This window comes from Brassica oleracea, chromosome C4, assembly GCF_000695525.1.
Source record: "Brassica oleracea var. oleracea cultivar TO1000 chromosome C4, BOL, whole genome shotgun sequence".
Taxonomy (NCBI): Eukaryota; Viridiplantae; Streptophyta; class Magnoliopsida; order Brassicales; family Brassicaceae; genus Brassica; species Brassica oleracea.
The window spans coordinates 51,274,605-51,294,226 of NC_027751.1; the positions used below are offsets into that span (position 1 = coordinate 51,274,605).

At 35.1% G+C, this 19,622-nt stretch overlaps 5 protein-coding genes and 2 long non-coding RNA genes across 9 annotated transcripts in view; 5 read left to right on the forward strand and 2 right to left on the reverse strand.

Annotated features, from left to right (window-relative positions):
- The window catches only part of LOC106340993, a 9,187-nt gene extending 8,504 nt beyond the window's left edge, over positions 1-683 (forward strand). The window contains exon 3 of the long non-coding RNA XR_001269554.1: positions 546-683. This is a non-coding gene — a long non-coding RNA (uncharacterized LOC106340993). The remainder of the gene's footprint in view (positions 1-545) is intronic.
- Positions 684-3,544: 2,861 nt separating this feature from the next.
- Positions 3,545-6,248, forward strand: LOC106336683 (autophagy-related protein 18c). Its single transcript, XM_013775597.1, has 5 exons — positions 3,545-3,682; positions 4,167-5,051; positions 5,149-5,398; positions 5,733-5,856; positions 6,005-6,248. The coding sequence occupies exons 2-5, from the start codon at positions 4,293-4,295 to the stop codon at positions 6,096-6,098; spliced, it is 1,227 nt and encodes a 408-aa protein (XP_013631051.1). The 5' UTR covers positions 3,545-3,682; positions 4,167-4,292; the 3' UTR covers positions 6,099-6,248.
- A 73-nt stretch (positions 6,249-6,321) lies between these two features.
- LOC106336682 (stomatal closure-related actin-binding protein 2) lies at positions 6,322-9,788 on the reverse strand. 3 transcript variants are annotated; one of them, XM_013775594.1, is made up of 13 exons: positions 9,656-9,788; positions 9,273-9,586; positions 8,893-9,021; positions 8,619-8,711; positions 8,373-8,519; positions 8,207-8,275; positions 7,739-7,822; positions 7,478-7,658; positions 7,289-7,405; positions 7,155-7,213; positions 6,948-7,079; positions 6,697-6,846; positions 6,322-6,570 (listed from the first exon to the last, which is right to left on the reverse strand). In XM_013775594.1, the coding sequence occupies exons 1-13, from the start codon at positions 9,717-9,719 to the stop codon at positions 6,544-6,546; spliced, it is 1,566 nt and encodes a 521-aa protein (XP_013631048.1). In that variant the 5' UTR covers positions 9,720-9,788; the 3' UTR covers positions 6,322-6,543. The 3 variants fall into 3 exon arrangements, with proteins under 3 accessions (XP_013631048.1, XP_013631049.1, XP_013631050.1); XM_013775595.1 differs by having other exon boundaries at positions 9,273-9,583; positions 9,656-9,787; XM_013775596.1 differs by having other exon boundaries at positions 9,273-9,453; positions 9,620-9,707.
- Positions 9,789-11,324: 1,536 nt separating this feature from the next.
- LOC106340568 (phosphatidylinositol 4-kinase gamma 1) lies at positions 11,325-13,524 on the forward strand. The gene is made up of 2 exons (XM_013779423.1): positions 11,325-11,443; positions 11,563-13,524. The coding sequence occupies exon 2, from the start codon at positions 11,717-11,719 to the stop codon at positions 13,202-13,204; it is 1,488 nt and encodes a 495-aa protein (XP_013634877.1). The 5' UTR covers positions 11,325-11,443; positions 11,563-11,716; the 3' UTR covers positions 13,205-13,524.
- A 1,021-nt stretch (positions 13,525-14,545) lies between these two features.
- LOC106341661 lies at positions 14,546-14,902 on the forward strand. Its single transcript, XR_001269718.1, has 3 exons — positions 14,546-14,563; positions 14,659-14,725; positions 14,830-14,902. It is a non-coding gene; the product is annotated as an uncharacterized LOC106341661 (long non-coding RNA).
- A 778-nt stretch (positions 14,903-15,680) lies between these two features.
- On the forward strand, positions 15,681-16,393 carry LOC106339976 (cysteine proteinase inhibitor 3-like). Its single transcript, XM_013778831.1, has 2 exons — positions 15,681-15,986; positions 16,068-16,393. The coding sequence occupies exons 1-2, from the start codon at positions 15,777-15,779 to the stop codon at positions 16,248-16,250; spliced, it is 393 nt and encodes a 130-aa protein (XP_013634285.1). The 5' UTR covers positions 15,681-15,776; the 3' UTR covers positions 16,251-16,393.
- A 525-nt stretch (positions 16,394-16,918) lies between these two features.
- On the reverse strand, positions 16,919-18,139 carry LOC106339189 (nucleolin 1-like). Its single transcript, XM_013777986.1, has 4 exons — positions 18,071-18,139; positions 17,563-17,876; positions 17,191-17,480; positions 16,919-17,016 (listed from the first exon to the last, which is right to left on the reverse strand). Exons 2-4 carry the CDS (start codon positions 17,577-17,579, stop codon positions 16,919-16,921), a joined length of 405 nt encoding a protein of 134 aa, XP_013633440.1. The 5' UTR covers positions 17,580-17,876; positions 18,071-18,139.
- Between the last annotated feature and the right edge of the window lie 1,483 nt (positions 18,140-19,622).

The window sequence follows — 19,622 nt, forward strand, 5'->3', positions numbered from 1 at the left end:
GGTGGCAAAAAAAACGTGTTAAGTTGGTGGATTTCTCGTTCTTTCCTCGTAAGTTATTTCCTCGTAAAAATCATGCTAAAATTACGACGAATTTGCGACGAAACACATTTTTCTCGGAAAAACCACGTCAACTTACGACGATTCTACGAGGAAAAGCTTTACTCGGTATTTTACAAGGCCATTACGAGGAAACTTTATTTCCTCGCAATTTCATCGTTAAGTCATCGTAATTTCACGAGGAATAGTTTTCCTCGTTAAATTTCCTTGCTAAAACTATGTTTTCTTGTAGTGCTACACATATAACAAAAAAACAATTATAAAAATATAAATGTTATAAATATAATATGTTATAAAATAATATTTTTAGAAAGTTAGTTTCGTACTTTGAAAACGCGGATCAAAATCTAGTATTTTTTATATTTTGAGAAACTACAACCTCTTATAGGTGCCGTCGTTCTAGTCTTCTATTGTTCTTACGAAAATCTAAACACTTATTATTAATAGTGTGCTTTACACTATTATTGTTGTTATACTGTTTTCACTAGGTATTGTCATCGAAAGACATGCAACAGAGGAGTCTGCACGGTCAAAAATGTTGAGGCCTATATAGAAAATAGATATAGCTATGATACTAAGTGGTTTTGATCAAACAAAAATTATAAACTAAGGGAAGTTTATGACATGTCATTAAATATGTGAATATTACGTAGGTCTCTTTGTTTTTATTTTCTTTGCAACCTTACTTTTCTGATTTTTTTTTCGGAAGAATACAAACGGTTCTAATGAAAAGAAGACAAGATTGACTAACTATGTTTTAGTTTGCACAACATTTTGAGTCCAGCTTCATATTCCAATAAATCTAAATTGACTAAATGATGGATAGCTTTTAGCAAGCCTATTTAGAACTATAAATTAGATTCAAATAATTTAACTCCACTGATAAAATCCAATAAAATAAAATTATTTAATGTATAATCAGGAAATTCAAACAGTATAAATATAGATATAGCATGGCACTAAATGTGAAAACTCATCGTTTTAAAACTATAAAGTACTTATAAATATATTTCAAAGTAGGTTTATGAAACTAATCATTTATTTTTAAAATATGGGTAAAAATAAAACTTAAAATATTATAAAATGGTTCAACTAAATAGATTTTTTTTTTTAATTTTATTATAATTAATATATGACCATATATTATTTTAAAATTATATAAAATTTATAAATTAACGTAATATAAATTAAATTTAAAATAATTATTTTCTTAAACTAAACTATTATAATTCCGTTCAAAATTAAGATCATACATTATAATACATATTAAACCTATATATTCAGTTTGTCTTGAAAATTATTCTTCATAAGCTCAGTCGACTAATATATCTCCCTCAAAAAAGAAAAGTACATACACATAAACTGTAAAAAGAAAAGTTAAACTTTTAACATACACATAAAACGTAAAAAAGAAAAGTTAAACTTTTACATATAATAAATGATGGTTTTAACAAATTAGATGTCATCTATAAAAAATTGTATTTATCAATTAAAAAATAATTATGTTCTTTTAAAGTACGGATCAAAATCTAGTAATGTAATTAAAAAACTCGCATTATAAAATAAAATATAGACCTCGTGCACGATCTCGAGTTGCAGTGTCTGCAATAATACAGATATGGAAACGCAGCAAGTGGTTATAAATGGAAAATTCAGCTCATCTGATCTCCAACTAACCAATAGTTTTAAGAGAAAAGGGATCATCATAGCATCATTTGGTCGAAGGAATGGAATAAATAACAATATATGGATTAGGGTTTAGGAATTACTTTAGTTGAGGCCGGTTACGGACAAAATGTTTCATCTTTTTACGTGTAGCCAACAAACATGTTTCAATTTCCCGAAACCCATCACGTTTAAGCTTTATGCACTTCGAGAGTTCTTGTGCATGTTATATATTGGGAGAATTCTAATTCCCAAACTCATTTCTAAAATAATATTATTACCAGATAATATTTATCTACCTTGATGTTTCTCTTGAACTTTATGTATGTGGCTAATTTTTCCGATAAACGAATCCACGTTAACTTAATCTATACGTTTCATTTATATAACTTCTAGTGAGATAAGAGTTTTGAAAATGCAAAGTTTAAGAGTTTTTAAAAGGCATGTTATGAGATTAGTTTCAACTTTAACTCAAAGTCTCAAACAGAATCAAGTGTTGGTCCATGTCCCCCCTCTCGGAAACTGGGGTTTTTTAGCTTTCTTTTACTATTGGTGCGCATTGAACAAAGTGATGAGTGTGTATTGGGGTTCACACCTCCTCCGCCAATCACTTTTTTCCAAATATGGATTGGTTTGACTCGAAAGTGCTTTTCCATTTTTGGTATAAAGAGCCATTTTCTCTAACTAAATGCAAATCTATTGTTCAAAAGTTTAGTGTAGATAAATGAATCTAGTGATACAGTATAATGAGAACTTATAAACTTTTCTTTTCTTTTTATGTGACCAATAAAATGAAGTGTTGTGGACATAAAGATTTATATTGTTATACACTACTGATTGCCAAGACTGAATATATAGCATACTTGTGTTCGTAAACTGATTCTTACGCAACAAATTGATGATAGAACATGCAAGACCCAAGAAATAATTAAACTACAAAATTGTATTTTCTAAAAGTACACACAATCTAACCATACTCTGACAATCAATATGCAGGTTCTTCGGCTCCAGTTTATGTTTTTCTAAAAATATTACTTTTTTTCTTTTTACATTTTGGTATAGCTATGAGATTAATCTAGTGGGTATCTAAGAGCATGTTCAACGCGTAGAACCGCTAAAAGATGCTAAAAGAAGAAAAATATTAATATTATAATAATAATTTATTTGTTTTTTTATTTTTCTGTAAAAGAAGAACCAATAACTGAATATCATGTATATGAGTTGTGTTAGGGCAGCATTAACTGGAGATCTTAGCTGGGTTCTAAGCAAAAAAAAGTGTGTGTGGGCTCCACCAATTTTTTAAAAACCGCATGTTATAGTTACCAATTAAGAGGCGATTGTTGCTGAGTTCTTGTATTGTTCGTGAGCCCCACTGACACGTGGCGGCCCGCGATTGGTTAGTTTTTAATTTTTTTTTAATTTAAATTAGAAAAATAAAAAAAATAATAATAATAAGAACCCCAAATGAGGTTTTAGGGTTAATGGTGCTCTAAGAAACGTATCTTAAAGTTGTTATTTAAAAAACATTATCATTTCTCTTTCCTATCTTCTCATTATTTTTAATTGGCTTATCTTAAGAAATTGTGTTAAGAACCCTGGGCTAAACATGTTCTAATCTACTCTACTCTACTAGATTTTGCCTTAATCCCAGACGGCAGGACGATTCGACCCTCTAAACATAAACGACACGCTGTGTTTTCTCGAATTCAAGAAACGGCATACACGTGAAATCCAGATGGTAGTTAAAGAGCCAATAGCTTGCGGTCCACTAAGGCCTAAAATTAGCCCATTTTAGTTTCTTCATCCCAAAAACAGAAACAAAAAAAAAAAAAAACCGGAGAATTACACAGGAAGGAAGGAAGGAAGGATCAGCAAGCTCTGGAGCTTTGAAGATTCAATTTCTTTCTTTTTTTTTTTTGTTCATCGTAGATGTCGTGTTACCCCTTCGCGTTCTGATTTGGTAACGATCCGTATAATCTCCTTTGCTAATGTTTGAATCGTATTTTTTTTTCTCGATTTTTCTGTGTATTGTTTGCGAATTTTTCCCGTCTGTAGTAAAATGTATTGAGAATGAATCTTGAATTTGATTATTCATAGAATTGTTACTACACGAGCTGCTGATTGTGAAAGTTGTGTGTTGGTATAAATTTGTATTATCGATCTCACTCTGAAAATTCTGAAAGATTTGTTTATATGTTTCAATAAGTGTTTCTTGAAGGCTTTTTGTTGCTGCATTGTCTTTTGATCTGGTTTTGGTTTTGGACCTTGGCATGGTTTAAACCTTAAAGTTTTTATCTTTTTTCAGGTCCGTTTGTTTCGGTTTTGTGGGATTGAGATCAGTCTTTAAGTTTTTTTTGTTGCTTCATTGTCTTTGCTCTGGTTTTGGTTTGGATCTTTCTGTGTCTTGGCATGGCTTAAACTTTGAAATTTACTATATTTTTCAGGTCCGTTTGTTTCGGTTTTGGTGGGATTGAGATCAGTCTAATCTATTTCTGCTGAGCGTTTCTTGATATCTCAAGACTCGGTTCTGAGATGAAAGTGGTGTAGCATTTTTCAACTGCTCCAAGAAAATGAGTTCAACCGCTTCGAGTCCCCAAAGAGTCCTGCAACCAGGTGGTTATAATGGTAATGACTCTCGAACCAGCAGCACTTCTAGTTCTTTTCTGCGTCCAGAGTTAGAATCCAGCGAAACCGAAGAAGCAGAGCTAGTTTCTGTCTCCTGGAACCAGGACTCCAGTTGTTTCGCTGCTGGAACAAGTCATGGCTTCCGCATATACAACTGCGAGCCTTTCAAAGAAACTTTCAGACGCGACCTGAAGAACGGTGGTTTCAGAATCGTGGAGATGCTTTTCCGAAGCAACATCTTGGCCCTTGTTGGCGGTGGACCTAACTCTCAGTACCCTTCGACCAAAGTCCTGATCTGGGATGATCACCAGAGCCGCTGCATCAGTGAATTTTCTTTTAGGTCTGAGATTCGTGCGGTGAAGTTAAGTAGGGATTGGATTGTTGTTGTTCTTGAGCATAAGATATACGTCTACAGTTTCGTGGACCTGAGGCTTCTTCTTCAGATTGAAACTCACGCGAATCCGAGAGGATTGTGCTGCCTTTCTCATGACTCGGATACGTCTGTGCTGGCTTGCCCTGGTTTACTTCGAGGAGAGATTCGAGTTGAACATTTTGGGCTTAACATGGTGCAAACCGTAAATGCGCATGACGCTAGTATTGCGTGTATGACCTTGACGCTTGATGGTTTGTTGCTCGCAACTGCTAGTACAAAGGGCACACTTATTAGAATCTTCAACACAATGGACGGAACTCGTTTGCAAGAGGTAAGAGTAAACAAATAAAAATTTGATTTATCCTTGCTGAATACTTTTCCTTGCCGTCTGAGTGAATATTGATCACTACATCATTTGATGTTAACAGGTAAGAAGAGGAGTAGACAGAGCAGATATTTATAGCATTGCGCTTTCACCGAACGTGCAGTGGCTGGCAGTATCAAGCGACAAGGGGACTGTTCACATTTTCTCTCTTAGAGTTAGGGTAGTTGGGGAGGATTCTGATTCCACTGAGAGTGCAGCTCTCTTGACTCAACAAACTTATTCTAATTCTCTGCAAGGCCTTGTTTCTCCAGCCACTGGTACCAACCCCGGTTCGTCATTGTCTTTTATGAGAGGTAAGCAAAAGATTAATGTCGCATGAAATATGATGTCTTGCTGCTTCTTAGAGTTGCTTATGGAACAGAAGAAGGAAACGAATAATTGTTCATTATTTTCTCATGAAATGCCTAAGAAAAGATTGTTTGATTCCTAAAAAGTGAAAACTAACTGTGTGGCAACATTTGACTATCTAGTAGCTCTAAGTCCAAAGATCTGTGCCCTTTATAGTAGCATTTTAATCCGTTTATGCATCATTAATGTTATTCTTTTGCCCTCTATTGTGGAGTGCTCTGTGAAACCTTGACTAGTCATTGCCTCTTTCTTACCTAACATGTAGACTCTTTGTTGCAGGTGTTCTACCAAAGTATTTCAGCTCGGAATGGTCATTTGCACAGTTCCATGTATCAGAAGTCACACAATTCTTCGCAGCATTTGGCAGTCACAACACGGTTGCTATTACCGGCATGGATGGAAGGTAATAATAATCCCATTCTGATTTCTCTTAGAAGTTAGAATATTCACTTGCTGGATTCATCACACTTACCAATAAACCAGAGAAATGTCACTATAATCACCCTCAGATCTCTGCTCAGTACTGACTCTTGTTTTATTGGGGCTCACAGTTTCTACAGATGCAGCTTTGATCCTGTGAATGCGGGAGAGATGGTGCAGCTTGAACATATCCACTTTCTAAAGACTGATAACCGCCCAAGATAAGTCAAATTCATTTAAGCCTTTGTACATAACCATGTCTATGTAAATAGATTTGGTTGAGACTGCATATGATTTGATTCATTGGATATTTTCTACTTTGGATGAAGGACCTGCATTATATTGATTGGGACTATATACATAGCTACATATCAAGATTTATACATAGCTACAATGTTTTAGATAATCTCAGTGTGCATAATCAGATGATGAAAAGTTAATACACAAATTCTTTATAATTTTTTTTTTCATTTTTATTACATTAATCATGAATGAAACAAACTTCTCTTCTTTTATTTCATAGGAACAAATCTTGATTACAATCTCACACTAATAAAAACTAAACCAATCAAATCAAATCAGAAAATGCCAACCAACTTAACACACACAAAATGTGCTTCCTGCCTAAAACTACGCAGCAAACACTTTTAGGATTTCTTCATCATAAGCTCTAATCGTCTGGACCAACCAGAGTGACCTGCATGATTTCAAAAGTGGTTGCTCACAACAGAACTTTTCCACAAGAGTGAATGTATCTTCAGAGAAGTAAGGCTTAACAAGAATAGAATCAGAAAACATATTGGATTCAGTTAGATTTACTCACACTGCAATCATATGCATATTTCCGGGAGAGAACAATGGCTGCATTGCGTTCTTGCTCTGACTCGAAAGTTAGTAAGAAACTCAGTCCCTTTCTTGGTTGCCAGAACAATGCCTTTGCAGGAACATTTGCAGTGTCTCTCACTCCACACAGCTGAAAAAAGTTACCCAACCATTTAAGAAAGAAGCTTTAGCTTTGATACAACCAAGGAGGCAGAGAGTGAACAAAAGCAACAGCCACAGGCTATAGATTACCTGCATGGAGTTTGAATATATTTCTCTAGCTTTTGTGATCCATCCTCTGGACAGCTTTATCCTCGTCTTTCCAACAGTAAAAACGTGGGATCTTGACGCATGTTCTTGCCCATTCATCTGTGATATAACCACCTGAAAAGAAGTGCAACATGTCAACTTACTTTAGTACAAGAACACAAAGTATAACTTCAGAAATTGTAACCATACTGTGAATTCACTGTTGGATTTGCGCAGGAGTGTTTCAACACGTGATTGCAAGCCAGCAGCTGTATAAAATTGTGATCAAATTAGCCATTATATTTTGAAGATTACTCCATTATAATCTGTAAGGTAACACCAACCAGTATTAATAGGACCAACGGTTGCAACAGTGAATCTCTGGTCGTTAGAAAGAATGTCTGCTTGTATTACCCTCCCAACATCATACGGTTCGGGAGCATATACCGATCGGTTGGCACCTGAGATGGACAACATGAAACCTTCTCAAGCTAACAAAGATAAACAATCTATAAATATGCGAATGCCAATACCAGAGATAGCTTCTCTTCGACTAGACTCAGATGCTGCACGGTACCACTGGACTGAACATTTGGAAACATCTGAAGCACTCTCTGAGGAGGCACGTATTCTTAGACACGAGCCAAGACTTTGTGCACCATCAAGAACATACGGACATGACTTGGACCCTTCCACTCTCTTGATTCTTCCTATCTATGGATATATTTAAGAATTAAGAGAAAGATAGCTCTAGCAATATGTATGATGAAAGATGCAAAGACTTAAATGTATACCCCTCTTTGAAGTTTAACTGAATATGCAGACTTCTCTTCAATTTGACTCTTTAAATCACGAAGCTCATGTTTCATGCCCATAACCTATAGTATACACCATTCAGTTTATAAAATAGATAGAAAGTCTCATGTGATACATTTACTCTATCTGTTTCAAAATAATGCATATTCTAGATTTTTCACAAATATTATTAAAACATTAAATTTTGAGTGAATTGGCTAGATACTAAATACATATTTTTGTGATTATCTATTTATCATAATTCTAAACCAGTAAAAATTCAGTAAATGCAATTAATTTGTTTAGTTTTACAATTAATCACTATTAGTTGATAAAAATGCATTAAAAACAAAAAAAAATATATATATATATATATATATATATATCTCTTTGAAAGAATTTTTATTTTTTCTAAAACATACAGCTTTATGAAATGGAGTATTTAGAGAACATAAATGGAGTTGGACCTTGGTTGGTTGATGCATCAGCCTGATTCTTCTAGCCTCCTGAACCTCCTCAACGAGTTTCTTCACATTCTGTTTAAAGGAACATAGCTTTGATTTAAAACTCTAGTCCTTTACTTTCGGAACAGAACATATGAAAAGAAACACTGATCTTAAACTTGATACATACGGGTCCTTGATCTTGAGAAGCCTTAAAACAAAGCTCCTGTTCTTTAAATGCCCCACCAAGTCTCATTACAAGATCCCTTGCACTCTCGATTTCAGCACAAGCAAACGACCTTTCCTGGTTTATTAACTTCTTAGCATCTTCTGAAGCCTGAGAAACACAATGAATCAGCCTTAGTTTAACTGCTGAAAGAAGTATATAACCAACCTATAAGAAAACTGAGTCTACAGCAAAAAAAAATGTATGTACCTGCTTGAGGAAGCTTGCAAGTTTCTTCACTTCAAACCTTTCTTGAATTATCCCACCTTCATGTTGAGTTAACGTAACGGCTAGAGACTCAACCTACAATACAAAAACAAACTGTTTACACTCTGCAATAAAAACTATTTCGCTTTACTATTAGATACAAAGTCTTTCGCATCGAAAGTAAGAATGATTAATCCACTTATAACAAATAGTTTTAGCTTGGAAACCTATCTAACTTAATATTTACGAGTAAATAAAAGTAAGAGAAGCTAGTAACCATGGAGATTGCTTTTTCTACTGAGTCCTTGTTACGCCCATCCATACGACCTCTCATGGCTTCTAAAGCATCTCTAAGTTCCTTTAGCATAACATGTCCTTCCAATGAAGTCACCCCATTTGACTTTGCCTATAATATTCCATATACTTTAATTGATATTTCATATAAAACACAAGTCATGGACATAACAAAGTGAAACATTGGCCTTGAGTCTCCAAATTGTTTTTCGAATTAATAGATATCAATATATAGCTCTCAAACTGTTTAATAATTAAAAATTTGTTAAATTTTGTACGTAAATTATTTATGGATCTAAAATCTCAAGGCCGGCTGCCTGATTAATAAAATAATAAAAATAGAAGGAACTATAATGATGGAACCTCGGCAACTAGTTTAGAAGCTGCAGCTAAGTTCTTGTCGAACTTGCAAGCGAGGTCACGGACTGAAAGACGCTTGTGTTGATCTGACAAATCTCCTGTCTCTTTGTCAACGACATCTTTAACAGATGGACCTTTCTCATCTTCTTCAGGCTCATCAATGATCTGATCATCAGGTCCTAACCTGTATGATGGGAAGCGATTAGAAGCAAAGCTCACATCTGCTGATATTGGTTCAGCTACTGCTTCACACACACTCTTTGCTTTCATTTCAGGAGAATCAGGACATACTTTAGTCATTGTCAGGATCTTATCTGCTAGAAAAAAAACAAAGAAGAAGTTAAACTAACATGTCTTCTCCATGTAATTATCAATCTTGAAGACACCTTTGGTCTTGTTGTGATTCTTGAGTCTCTCTTCCCAGAAACATCTCGCTTGACTGATCATCATATCTTTCTCTTTCTCTGTTTCTTTCACGCCATCATCGTTACAGAGTGCACAAAAGAAGAAAACGTTTTTTAAAAATATTTAGACAAGTCTCCGGACCGCTTCTTGTTTGTTGGAAAGCGACTACGCGCTGTCTTTTTCTTGTGGAAACCCACGCGCCGTCAGGTCCCTGTGTGTGCATCGCTGTTGTGGGTCCCCCTCACTTCCTCCTGGGCTAATAAAGGCCTCGTTTCTATGATTCTTTCTTTCTCTTTGTTTGTTTCATTTTCAAAGCAGAGAAATATTATTTTTTTGTGTATATCTAATTATCTCAAGCTTTCATATGACATTTCAATTGTAGTACATTAAAAAAAGATTTTTTTTCTCTTGTGGGGTTCATATCCTTTTCTTTATGTTGATGAGAGTTTAGATCTTTAATCTCATCAATGATCGTGTCTTATAACATTAAGTATAGTTTGATGGCCGGGGAACTATAAATATAGTGAACTTTTGAGTATGGTTGGTAAACATAGACAAAAATGCTAACGCTATGTGCTTGTTGCCTAGTGACCAAAGATAATAATTATATATTTTTTTGGATTGAGAGAAGCACAATTATTGGCAAAGGAATTGGATTTATAGGACATGCATGCATGCATCCTACATTTCCTATCCATGGAATCTAACTTGGTAGGTTCAGAAAAAGAGACTTTTAAATTGTTATTTTAACGAAAAGGAACCTTTTATGTTGATTAAATGGATAGTTGCAACTTACCAAACTTTCTTTTGAATGTTTATAATAACCATTGTCCAAAGCATATGATAAAGATGATGATGACATGGTCAAATAGTTGACTTGAACGTTATATTCCCAAAATTCAAAATATTAAAACATTCATTTTATGTAGAAAACTCAATAAAGATCGATCATTTAACTAGGCCTGGTGGCACATGACAAGAGAAGGTTCTAAGTAAAAAGACAAGTCTAGATTTCAAAAATGACACAGGACAAGAGAACTGAACAAACTCACCAAATATGCAATATTTTGGATATATAAGCCCGCAAGTCAACAACACCTGAAAATTAAACGATCGTAAAAACAACCGTAACAAGTCACTAACAACAAATTCAGTTGACGTCATGATACATTGGATAATACAACTCTTGGAATCTTTGTCTTGTAGTTGTAAATAATGCCGATTCTATGCATAGCTGATAAAACATTTACATTGGTCCCTAGATTTTAAATGTTATACGTCACATGACCTTCAAATTGTGAAAGAATTATAAAAATTAACCTAAAAATGTTAATGGCTTCCTGAATCTCATAACCAGCTCTGCTTGTAAGGTTAACATTATTTAGTTGAAAGGTCAAAACATACAACAATATAAGCTCTCGACATAGTTGTCCATGACTACGAGGACGATAATGCCTAACACACTCTCTATTAACCTATTTCAGAAAGTTCCTTTTATGTTTATTTTTAGCAAAAGTCATGTTTTCTATCTGTCCATCAGAAAAACGCGGCAAAACCTGAAACGTAAATAAAGTAAGAGAGACATTTATAGAATAACATAAAGGGTTGAAGAAAGAGGAAAAAAAAGAGAAAAGAAGTATCGTTCCAAAAGAGGGGAGTCTCAGGAAAAAAAAAAAGAGAGAGAAAGTTTTTTTTTCCGGTGACGGTGTCGGCTTCTCTGACGCTCCCCCCTGCCTTTCTCTCCCTGAATGCCTTCATCTGTATTCAGGGTTCGTTTTCTTGATACCTTGTTCTTCAAGAATCCTCATGCCTTGTTCTTCAAGCAACCTCCTCTTCTTGATTTTTTAGGGCTTTTTTGTGATCATCTTTTTGATGTATTTATTTGCAGAAAACTGCGGCTATTAATGGTTGGAGGAGTGAATACTTTAAAGGGAACAATGGATTCAAACGAAGCAATTAAAGCACACACCATCTTCTAGGTTTTGAAAAACGAGTTCTTTTTAGTTGTTGTGTATAATATAAAATAGTGTCAAGTTTTTTGCATGAATTGCTTGGCTACGACCATAACCATCACTTTCAAACCAACATTGATCTCGGATATGGCCGTGGCTATTGATCCATTCAGTGACAAGTTCCCTTACTTCAACCGTTCCTCACAAAGATGCAGACTCCAATCCCTCACCAACCTTGACTTCAGCTTCCTTCAATCCTTTAAACCAAAACCTGAAGATGACAACATCCATAGAAGTGTATCTTCTCCTTGCTTCTCTATAGCTTCCTCTGCTAACATGGAGGAAGATAAGAAAGCAACCGCTGCTCCACGGATTGAGATTCTTGGTGGACAGAGAGTTCCCACCGTTCGTGCCCTAGTGGCTGAGGTGACCATGGCTATTGTCTCCGGAGCCCAGCCTATGCTTTTACCAAGTGGCTTGGGAGGTGCCTATCTTCTCCAAACCGGGAAGGGTCACAACATTGCTGTGGCTAAACCGGTTGATGAGGAGCCTTTAGCTTTAAACAACCCTAAAAAGTCTGGAAGTTTGAGGCTAGGGCAACCTGGAATGAAACATTCTATTCCTGTTGGTGAAACTGGTGTAAGAGAGTTAGCTGCTTACTTACTTGACTACCAAGGCTTCTCTAGTGTTCCACCAACAGCTTTGGTTAGTATCTCACATGTTCCTTTCCACGTCAGCGCCGCCTTCTCCTCTGTGCCCTATAAGGTTGCTTCCTTGCAGAAGTTTGTGTGTCATGATTTTGATGCTGGAGAGTTAGGTCCAGGAAGCTTCACGGTTGCTTCGGTTCATAGGATAGGTATACTTGATGTGAGAGTCTTGAACCTTGACAGGCACGCAGGGAATATGCTAGTGAAGAGATGTGAACAAGACGAGGGAGTTGGAACTGCTGAGCTTGTCCCTATAGATCATGGTCTATGCCTCCCTGAGTGTCTAGATGATCCTTACTTTGAGTGGCTTAACTGGCCTCAAGCTTTGGTTCCATTCACTGAAACTGAGCTGGAGTATATATCTAATCTAGATCCTTTCAAAGACGCGGAGCTTCTTAGAAATGAACTGCACTCTTTGCCTGAATCTGCCATAAGGGTCCTTATAGTATGCACCGTTTTCTTGAAACAAGCAGCTGCTTCAGGGCTTTGTCTTGCAGAGATAGGTGAGAAGATGACTCGGGACTTCGCTAGAAGTGAAGATAGTTTCAGTCTCTTGGAGACCCTTTGCACCAAAGCAAAAACAACTGTAGTTGACAAAGGAAATGAAGTGAAATGTGAAGTGGAGATCTCAGAGATCATTCATGTATCTAAACCACCTTTGGCTCCCAAAGGACCACATGCAAAAGAAAAGAAGAGAGGAAACACCATGAGGAGCAAGAGCCCATCAATGAGTGTGCAATATGTTGAATCAGAAGGTGTTTCTTTCGGGGACATGACAACAGTCCAATGGGACATGTTCCTGGAGAGCTTCCAGAGACTTTTGCAAGAAGCACTGAGCAAAAGGCTAGTGCCAAGTTTAGGAAAACAATAATAAAAGAAGACAAAGAAAAACAAAAAACATAACCAATAAGATGAAAAATCTCAAAAAGGTTAAAACAAACTTTCAGGTGTTTATATAGAGGTAAACAAGGTGTGCATATGACCCATAGGCTAACTATTTAATACCTTAGAAAGCATATGGATTATATGAGACGAGCAGAGTAAACCGTCCAGTCCAATATACTTGTTATTTTTTTCTTCTTTCTCATCTCATATTGTATCATGTTATTCTGAGCATTAATTACCATTAAAATTTCTGTATAAAATCAATTGTAATGTAAGTATGTAACTTGATGTAATCAGGAATATATAAATGCAACTCAAGTTAAGTTTACTTGTTCACAAGATATCAACAAACTAATTATTAACTCCTTGAGAAAACAGAAGAAGTAGTAGCTGTTCTATATGAAATAATGCATCTAGAGTGCGTGCCGTTTTCTATTTTCCAGAAATCCACATGTTGCCGTCTTTCTTTTTTTCTTATCTCTTTGACTTCTTAGGCCATGATTATCAGGAGGTGATAAAAGGGTTTCTTGCTGTTCCAATGGTGTGGGTCCCATAAAATGGCAATAATCGATTTCAAAAGTTGTGAAATTTCAAAAGTTGTGAAATAAGGAATGCAGTTTGTCCAATTCTTACACTGTTTGCGGGCCTCACTGACATATGACGGTCTGCGATTGGTTCTTTATTTTTTTTTAATCAGACAAAAAAAAAATTAAGAAACCCTTAGTGGGTGTTAGGCATAACGATGCTCTTAGACCATCATTATCGGGTCTTCTTATAGGGTCTCTTAGTTTAATTATGAATTAAAACCCACATGTCATCTCCTCCGATCCATCTCCCTCTCTTCTACGTTCCTCTATTTTCTACGAAATCAATCATCGATCAAAAGTGGTTCAATCGATGAACAAAACTATGAAATTGGATGTGAATCGATGGATTAATAAAAGAGAAAGAAAAAAAAGAGGGTCTTTTCTCTTTCTTCTGCGAGGGAGAGAGAGAGAGAGAGAGAGAGGAACAGAGCTCTGATAATGGAGAACTTGGGCTTAACAGAGCTCTAACAGTCGACTCCTCTCCTCCAATCGAGGAGGAAGAACCCAAAACGCAGAGATTCGACCCAGGCGCCCTTCCTCCGTTACGTCGTGAGAGATGTGCGATCGTGTTTGCGTTGGCTGCTGGAGCTGCTTACCTCAACAATTGGCTTGTTTGGCCTCTCTATTGGTTTGCTCAAGGAACCATGTTATGGGCTCTCTTCGTTCTTAGCCTCTATTCTTGTCCCTTACCATGACTGGTTCGTTTTGCTTTCAAACCTATCTCTGGGAAGCAACTTGTTTGTCCCTTACCATGGCTGGTTCGTTTTGCTTTCAAACCTATCTCTGGGAAGCAACTTGTTGATTATTTTTGTCTTCTACATGTTTAAGTATATGGCCTTTGATTGATCTGCAGGAGAATTAGCCACAGAACTCACCACCAGAACCATGGACATGTTGAGAACGACTAATCTTGGCATCCTGTAAGTTGCTTTCTTGTTGTCTTGTTTCAGTGTTGTTGTGTTTCTTATTTATATAATGTTTCTTAGATGAAGTTTTTATTTATATAATGTTTCTGTAACTGCAGATGTCTGAGAAAATCTACAAGAGTTTAGACAAACCCACTCGGTTCTTTAGATTTACACTGCCTCTTGTGATGCTTGCTTATCCTTTCTACTTGGTAATTGAAGTGGGTTTCAATCAAAGTAGTTAGCTTTTCAGCAAAGTTCAAAACTTCTTAAGAAATTTGTCATAAAGAGTTTCAAAAGACTAGTTTTAGGGGCAATGGCTTTAGTACTAAACTTCAATGTTATAATGTTTCTTTTAAGGATCTTTCATTAGTAGTGAAATCACGGGTGTTTAAGTGTTTTTGTTTAAGGTTTGACGAGTTGTTTCTTGTCTGTTTCATGCTAGTTCTGTTGATGTGTTTGTTGTTTGTTGTTCTGATCTTATGTTTCATGTTCTTGTTCTTATGTTTCATGTATTGCATCTGGTTATTGATTCATCTTCGTCTTTCAGGTCAAGACATAGTCAAAGAATGGAGCATTGGGAGTTTTTTTGTGTCACGGAGTGGAGGAAGTCTTGTAGTTTTCTGTTTTGTTGTCTTGTAGCATTGGGAATAAGCTTGTAGTTTTTTGTCATGGAGGAAGTCTTGTGGTTTTCAGTCACTTTTGATCACACATATACTCTCTCGTTCTCAACCGACCAAGATCATCTTGTGTAGACATGTTTTTCATAAAATGTTTAATTTTTTTTAAGAACTCTTAACTAAGAAACTTGCATTGGAGATGGTAAATATTAAAATTTCTTAGCTATGTCTCTTAAGTCACTTTACTACTTAAAAACTATTAAAAAATAATTAAGACACCAATTTTGGGATAATGATGCTCTTATATTCATATAAAGAAGGAAACACTCACCCTCTCAGTTAATGACACGTGTCATTCGGTCCGTGGCTTGTCACTTTGCTTCCTCAATCGTCAAGCTACAACGTAAAGAGACCGGCGAGGCCACCCACAACTTGTGAATCTGAAAATGGAATCAAAAGCTTTCGTATCTGTTACGTTCTTGATCGTAACCCTCCTCCTCTGTCGAACAATTCAATCAAGAAGTTGCAGATCAGATGAGAAAACCACGGAGAAGACGATGATTTTAGGAGGCGTTCATGATCTCCGAGGAAACCAAAACAGTGGAGAGATCGAGAATCTCGCTCGATTCGCTATTCAACAACATAACAACCGAGAGGTTTTCAATTCCTCTCTTTTCTTGTTACAAGAATCTTTGTCTGATTAACTTTTGTTTTGTTTTCTTGTCGGGTAAGTGCAGAACAAGGTTCTTGAGTTCAAGAAGATTGTAAAGGCAAGAGAACAGGTAGTTGCTGGAACCATGTACTACTTAACTCTTGAAGCAAACGAAGGTGGCCAGGCCAAGAACTTCGAAGCCAAAGTTTGGGTGAAGCCATGGATGAACTTCAAGCAGTTACAAGAGTTTAAAGAATCTTCTTCTTGAACATTTCACTTGTTCAAAAGGGTAATCTAAATGTTTCTGCTAAATTATATGAAATAAATAAGGCTGAGATAGCTTTGTTTCAGACCAGTGTGTGTAATACTAAACCAGAAGTTAATGTAATCAAGGAACCTGTTATGGCTTTAGACCCTATACTAAAAATATAGCGTAAATATTGCGTAAATCAATTTTCTTATCGGAACTGGGAGCACAATAGTACTAATTAACGCTATCTGCTTGTGTATATTTGGCTTTCTGTTCGTTATTACAATGAGAAAGAAGCTGAATTATTTGCTTATCTTTGATACAAGTGACACAACTAATCTCATCAAAAGTTTTCAATGATAAACCACAGAAGAGACATGCATACAAAAAAAAAAAAAACAGCAATACCAAAATGAATAAGAAGGGCAGTACACACAATAACTACTCTACCAAAAAAAATTGCACGTACGTCCAAGTCCATCGATCGACATATAGCTAATAGAAGTAAAGATAATAATTATTAAGAGTGCATTCATCATCCAGATACACACAAACGGCTCATCGTACATACATAATGAGCTTTGAGATTAAACATAAGTAAGAAAGCCCCGAGGTTGCATTGTATTATCATCACACGATTTATTATTATTAAACACCAAAGATAGAGCTTCTTGAGAGAAAAATTTCTAGATAAATCTCCTCTGCTTCTTGAAAGCAATGACCTTGTCCTCGATCTCGTCGTCGGTATCGTCGTCGGTCTTGCCGGCAAACTCAATCATATGAGCTACATTAAACACAAGAGTTCATGAGAAGTTTGTTTTACCGTATCGTCGTCGGTCTTGCCGGCAAACTCAATCATATGAGCTACATTAAACACAAGAGTTCATGAGAAGTTTGTTTTACCTTGAAACCGAAGAATCAATTAAAAAAAAAAAAAAAAAAAAATTCATGTGCTTACCTGGGACAGTATAGCCCAAACCAATTTGACCGTTGCCAAGGGGACGGTTACTTAGGACTGAAGGTACGCGAGAAATATCTAATTTGAATCCTCCCACTTTAGTTCCATGAAGATCCAGAGCCCTAGCTTCTTCTTCTTGTAGGGAAAAATAGATATTAGTCTGCTTGTCGAGAGTATTGACAAAACCATGAGTTATCTCTCCACAGTAAGAGAAATGTTTTTTCAAAGCGCTCTCGACTTGGTCTACAGGAAGGGAAGTGTCATATCCCCTAACCGAAACGCCATACCAACTGCAGTTAATTTTGCAAATGTGTTATCTAACAACAAACAATACATATAATTTACAGACAATAAAAAACCAAATCAACTTACAATTTTGGGTCATTCATTAGTTCGTCAATCAAAGAGGATCTATAGCGTGATGACTCCTCGTCTTCTTGTTCCGGTTCAACCTTAACAAGAGCATTCCATCCTCCAATGTCAGTTCCATTAAGTTGCAAGGCCTTCTCTTCTGCGCCATCTCCGAGAAGAATAACAACAGCACGTCTGTGGAGATTAGGGCTATCATCAGGGTCTTTGGGAACGATAACGCTTAAGACTTCGCCACATGAATTGAAGTGATTAATCAATTCCTTCTTGATTTCATCCTCAGGCAGACAAGTGTCGTCTCCACAGAAATTATAACTCTAGGAAGATATCAACAATTAACAATAACATAAACAAGTATCTCCAAACAAAAAAATAAACAAATAAATAAAAGAATTTGTGGAAGCCCCCTTAGTCCAGTGGTTGACTAAGGGTTCGTTAATGCTTTTACACCAGGTCTGAGGTTCAAACCCAGAAAACGCAAATTATGTAGATCATGGAAAAAAATGGTTACAAGAGGTCTTCAGCATGGTGCAATGGCGTATCATCCAACATGGATCTTATAGGACGGCTCAGAGTGATGCAGTCAGACGTGCATTTTTCATTTGATGGTAGAATTGTCGGCTGTAGAATCGTCTATGTAATATTTCTCATCGTTGTAATAGCATAATTAATTAGACGTTAAAAAAATATAAAAGAATTAATTACCTGGGCTTGCCTCTGCACTTGTCGACAAAGGCTTTTTCAGCAGCCTCACTCTCGAAGCCCGTGGCGGATCTCAGGATAGTGTACACGTCCATGGAGAAGAGGCAAATAACCACCCAAAAGTAAAATAGCTGTGATATTAATTAAGGTAGTTTTTGGTCGCTAATTACATCACTAACCCCAACGATAAAGAAACATAGTTTCTGATTTAGTAATCCTTTTCCAACAAATATAACTAATTTATAAAAGGAGATTACAAAATTAGATTATCCCTTTGTTGTACCACATATTTACAATGACATGTCATTGAGATATTTATTGAACCTATATTTAAGTATGTTGGTCATTTCCTAATTAAAATTATAGATTTTCTTAATCGAATCTTAACCAAAATAGACTTTTCAATAGATTTCTTAATATATTTCGTATTAACATATTTAATGTTTTCTGATATTTATTACTAGTAAATAATAAAGTAAAACCACACATCATAATCAATTTTTATAATATATAAATAAAATATAAAATAATTTATTCATAAATTATTGGTTTAATGTTTTCATATATATAAGTCATATATATAATTATACTAATAATTCATGAAACATTGTGGTATAATAAACGATTAAAATAACAAAAATATAATTATTCAAAGTAATAAATAAAAAAATTATGTTTTAAAATGTTATACTAACAATTAGTTAATACAGCTGACAAAAAAAACAATTAGTTAATACATTTTAATTTACAAATATATATTAAACCATTTAGTAAAAAAAATATTAAAGCGAAAACAAATATTTAGACGGTCACATGTCAAACTCTAGGAATAAACAATAACATTGTAAAATAATTTTTTTAACAAATTTATTTGAATAGAAATTATAATTCCAAAATTTTTAAATTTATTTTAAGGGGTGCTAAAGATTTATGACCCAAATCTATACTGTTTAGTATGCATAATTGAAATTTATATCAGAATATTTTATTAAAATTAAAATTTTATTTTTTGTTATAACTACATAGTTTACTTTTCAATCTAAATTTATGAATAGAAGGTGCAACTTTATTTTGTGCTATAAGTTTTTGTTTGTGAAAAATAATTTAAATATAAACTACAAAGCTTTATGGAGTAAAAACAAAAAAATATATAATTTTAAAAATTATGAAATTATCTGAAAAAATGGTAGAAGAAGTAAAGGAAGAAGAAAACCATAAACTATAATATTATTTTGTTCAAAAAAACCATAAAAATTTGAAAATATAGTTAATGTTAAGAATATTTACTATTAACAATATAGAACAAAACTTTTACGTATATAAAAATGAAAGCAAACACCAACGCAATTGTGCGGATCAAA